General features: G+C 39.7%; 1 protein-coding gene across 1 annotated transcript; it reads right to left on the bottom strand.

Annotated features, from left to right (window-relative positions):
* Positions 1-834: 834 nt before the first annotated feature.
* Positions 835-3,807, bottom strand: six6b (SIX homeobox 6b). Its single transcript, XM_016525507.1, has 2 exons — positions 2,808-3,807; positions 835-1,516 (listed from the first exon to the last, which is right to left on the bottom strand). Exons 1-2 carry the CDS (start codon positions 3,377-3,379, stop codon positions 1,351-1,353), a joined length of 738 nt encoding a protein of 245 aa, XP_016380993.1. The 5' UTR covers positions 3,380-3,807; the 3' UTR covers positions 835-1,350.
* Between the last annotated feature and the right edge of the window lie 590 nt (positions 3,808-4,397).

The raw sequence follows: 4,397 nt of genomic DNA, 5'->3' as shown, positions 1-4,397 counted from the left end.
AAGATGAGTAGCCTAGTTATTAATCATAATAATAATCAAAATAAAAAGTGGACAAAACTAAATAATTTGAGATAGGAGAGCGGCTGTAATTAAGGTTTTGATAAGCCTAGACCTTGAAAATGAAAACAAAACGTAAAGTAAAACACTGTAAACGTTCACAATTTCGCAGTTTTTCTGTAAGCAATTAAAGCACAAGCAAATAAGTAAATCAGTAAATAAATTATAGCATTCGGTTGAGCATTTTACAAGTTTTGGATGCTTTTCCTCTCTAGCTTGCTCGTTTTGAAACCGAGGCGCTTCGCCCTCTCGTTGACCTTCCCTTCTCCTGTCAGAAAACATTACAGGACGGCAAAGCCAATCACACGGGGCGGGTAACGCGTCTGGACACGCAGCAAGCTATCAGGTTAAACACACCACTATAGCCTACACTTACCGAATACTGGCTGTGCGTGCACCATTTATACCAGAAATAGTACGTATAGAGGCAAAAGTTCAAGTGGTTTGTCTGCCTAAATGAAGGGTGAATGCAGACACAATGCATTCACATAGCCTATGCTATTAAGGCTAACAAAATACGATGTCCGGGCAGTCTAAAATATGAGACAGCCTAAAAAAATCCAACACACAACTTATAGGCCTAATAACTAAATAATAATAATAATAATAATCATTTGTAGCTTATCAACAAAATGGTTATCGGAAATAAACATGAATTTGGTTTAATATTGGCAATTGATGAGAATAAGTCTGTATGGTTACTTTGAGCATCAAAGTTTTATTAGAATAAGTCCTTCATTCACTAAAATCTTCACTATCGGCGCACATGCTCTAAAACGCGATCGCTTAACACCGAAAATAACCAGACTTGAAATGACCAAGTAAATAAAAATGAGATTCTATAAGAGCAACAATTTAATGCGTAAACACCTTAGAAAACCTGGGAGGTAAAATGTTTCACCATGAAGTCCTTTTCAAAATTAACAAAAAGTGTTAATATAATTTCCGTAGGGGCACCTTGCTTGAGGCAATCGATTACAAAAGTAGTTTTAATACAGATAGTATTTTTTTTTCGCGTTTGCCCTCACTTTGCTCTCACAAAAAGATAAATAAATTTTAAAGATAAGGCGTTCCACGGATCCAAAGATTCCGGGCTGGTGTAACAGCCTCCAAAAAAAAAAAAAAAAAAAGTATAAATAAAATGAAATAAAATAAAAACACGGCCTCTGATACGTTAAGGCAGGCACTAATGTGCTTGTTTATCTTGCTGATTGTCTGTCTCGATTTCCTTCATATGTGTTAATTTTCTCATAGTCTTCCCGTATAGCCCGCGGGCCGGTTCCTGGTGCGATGTTAGATGTCACATTCGCTGTCACTTGAAGTGATGGAGATTGCCGACGCAGCGGCTTTGCTCGACAGGCTCGCTTCAGGGCTCGACGCGTTCCCCAGTCGGTCTACAGCACCATCCTCTCCAGTTAAGGACCGAACCGAGCCATTAGACAACACCTGCTGTTGTAACCTTTAAAAAGAAAAAGGATGGTGTTTAGGCTAGATGAAGGATTTTCTATTAAAACTCTTTTAAATAAAATCAGTGGTTCAAGTGTCGATTTTTTTCTGCATTTTTATTTAGGCTAATAAAAGCGTGCAATGAATGTATAAACACGTAACTTAAGGTTAACTAGAAATAAAAATACTGTAAACGCAATGGAGGAAATCTATAAACGTATCATGAAATGACGCTCCGCTTATTCCAGGCTCCAGGTTTAGCCTACTAACGGAATGCCCCGGAAGAACACGAAATGGGATGCTACAGCCAATGCGCGCATCTGTTGTCTAGAAATCTGTTTTTTTGTTTTGTTTGTTTGTTTAACAAAATGAATGGCAATGTAAAAACATTTATTCTTAGTTTATTGGTCTAAACACGTTTTAACCAAAAATAGGCTGATTTTAAAATCAGGCTATACATTTTAAAATCAGGCTATACATTTTTAACGGTTTTGATTTAGTATAGCCCAATTTTAACGGTGTTAATATCAGCTCTTAAATTTAAACTTAAGACCAAATATAGAACACAATTTGACAGAATTAAATTATTTTTTGTGAGAAACGTTCCTTGTTCGCATCACTGCAGCGAACACCTTGCACGACAAAATAAAAAGCCTATTGACATCACGGTAGAATCTCTTCAATTCACAGCTAAACTGTCGAAATCAATAAAGATTAGTTATCGGGCTAAAATGAAAGTAAGCATCGTTTAATCTATGCTGCATTTTTTAGTCTCTCGTTAATTGTTATTTCGCATATCGAAAAGGACTTTTACCCAGTGATGTAGACTAGGCCCAAACCATAATACACACACAAAAGCTATAGCCAATGATTTTTGGTCGTAAGTGACTAGTAACAGCATTTTGTACATGTGACAGCCCTTTTTGCGCTGTTATTTCTCTGTTTCTTTTTCAGTAAAAATGTCAACAAAAACCAAAAAAATAATAAAATAAACAAAAAATAAGTCCAGCAAATGTCGGCTTTAATCAGAAAAAGACACAGTTAATAGCTAAAGTTACAAATAATAACATCTGTTGAGTAATCGATCTTTTTTTTTTTTGTATACTTTTGGTTTATTGTTAACCTGACTTGGACAATTAACAGTGACAGTAGGCAATGTTATGCTTTAGCCTATATCCTTTCCTTTATTAAATTTGTATATTTCATTTATATTTTATCGATATGTTAGTTTATATCCGTTTTACAGCTAAAATATGAAATATGTTCTCAATATAGGCCCCATGATTGAAATGGGGAAAACACACCTGTTTTTAGCGGCCGCGGCTCTGTCCCTTTGTCTTCTATTTTTAAACCAATTGCCCACTTGAGTGGGAGTGAGTCCCGTAGCTTGTGCAAGCTCTCTCTTTTTACTTGGATTCGGATAAGGATCCTGGAGGTACCATTCTCGAAGTAAATGCCGGGTCCTTTCTTTAAAGCAGTGCGTCTTTTGTTCCCCATCCCAAATTGTTTTAGGCAGAGGGAACTTCTTCCGTACCCGGTATTTGTCCACTGGCCCTAGTGGGCGGCCTCGTAGCTTCTCTGCCTCCTGGTAGTGTGACTCCAGCCAAAGTGCTTGCAGTTTGGAATGGGACTCTTTGGTGAACTTGTGGTTCTCCAGAATGTGGTAAAGCTCACGGAAATTCCCAGTGTGGAAGGCTACGATAGCCCGAGCCCGCAGCACAGACTCATTTCTGTTCAGCACCTCGCAGGCAGCGGGTGCGACGGGCAGCGACCAAAGGAATCGGCCGAGACGCTCGATGTCTCCGCTCTCTTCCAAAGTCTCGCATACCCCCGCTACCTGCTGGGGACTAAAATTCAAGATTGGCAACTGAAACATGAAGGCTTCTGTTCCCCCTCAGAGTCCTCTCTACCTCAAGCACAGCTTCGTGCTTAATGTGGCTTTTCTCTGTCTCCCCCAGTCGAATCCAGACAAAAAGGCAATTCCAGAGTCAGCTGATGAGCGTTAGACGATGCAGAGAAATAGAAATGTCGCTCTGACGGTCTGAGGCTGCCTCGGGAGTTCGAGGGCACGAAATTATAGCACAAGAATGAAGATGTTTTTGAGGAGGGAAAAGACGTGCTGCCCGCTTCTGATTTTCTATTGGATTTGGCAGATTGGTTGCGTAGTTTCCACCGACGCCTGTCAATCACTGTCAAGCGTGCCAATCACGCGGAACTGAGCTTGAGTAGATTTCAGCACCTCCCAGACCTCGACAGCGCCTTTTAGAATGTAAACTTCAGCGACCTCTGCTTTTACCGACTCCCCGCGAGTTAATTATACTCGATTGCGTATTTTACGCACATTTTAAGTTAAGTTTATGCGACATAAACTACTTTCTGAGAATGTTAAACCCTAATGGAAAATACAGTGCTGTCTCATTTAGCACGAAATGTTATTTAAGCTGTCACTCGTCGGCATTTTTATATAGTCTTAACACTGGAGAGGACATGATTGGCTTTTTATCGTTCCGAATAGGCGAGCACAAGACGTTTCCGAAGCGTATTGCGACGCGCGAATGGTTCGGATTGAAATGGCAAATGACATTAAATAAGATCATCCGTTTGTTTTGTGGATTTTCAGAAAATAATTCAGTCGTCAGCCCCGGAGTCTCGCTTGTGAAGAATAACGGCCGCTGACACAAAAAGGAAACAAATTACGAAAGATTCGTTCAGTTATGCATTCAACAAAATGAGTTCGTAGACATCTGACAGCTCAGCGCAACAGTCATTGGCATGTCAAATTTAATATCGCGCTGTTTAGACTGAAACGAGTCTTAACTGGACAAACCATTCCGCCTTCCAGCTGCACGTGGACGAGTCTGCTGATCTTTGGTTACCAGTAGGCTAAAGACTAT

This window comes from Sinocyclocheilus rhinocerous, unplaced genomic scaffold (genome assembly GCF_001515625.1).
Source record: "Sinocyclocheilus rhinocerous isolate Xijiao unplaced genomic scaffold, SAMN03320098_v1.1 scaffold453, whole genome shotgun sequence".
Classification (NCBI taxonomy): domain Eukaryota; kingdom Metazoa; phylum Chordata; class Actinopteri; order Cypriniformes; family Cyprinidae; genus Sinocyclocheilus; species Sinocyclocheilus rhinocerous.
The sequence above is the reverse complement of the archived record's forward strand: the minus strand, read 5'-3'. Positions and strand labels throughout refer to the sequence as shown.

Coding starts and splice junctions, on each gene's coding strand:
- six6b (XM_016525507.1), bottom strand. CDS start 3,379: ATGTTTCAGTTGCCAATCTTGAATTTTAGTCCCCAGCAGGTAGCGGGG. Junction 1,517..2,807: donor GCCGCGGCCGCTAAAAACAG/GTGTGTTTTCCC, acceptor TTCTTTTTAAAG/GTTACAACAGCAGGTGTTGT.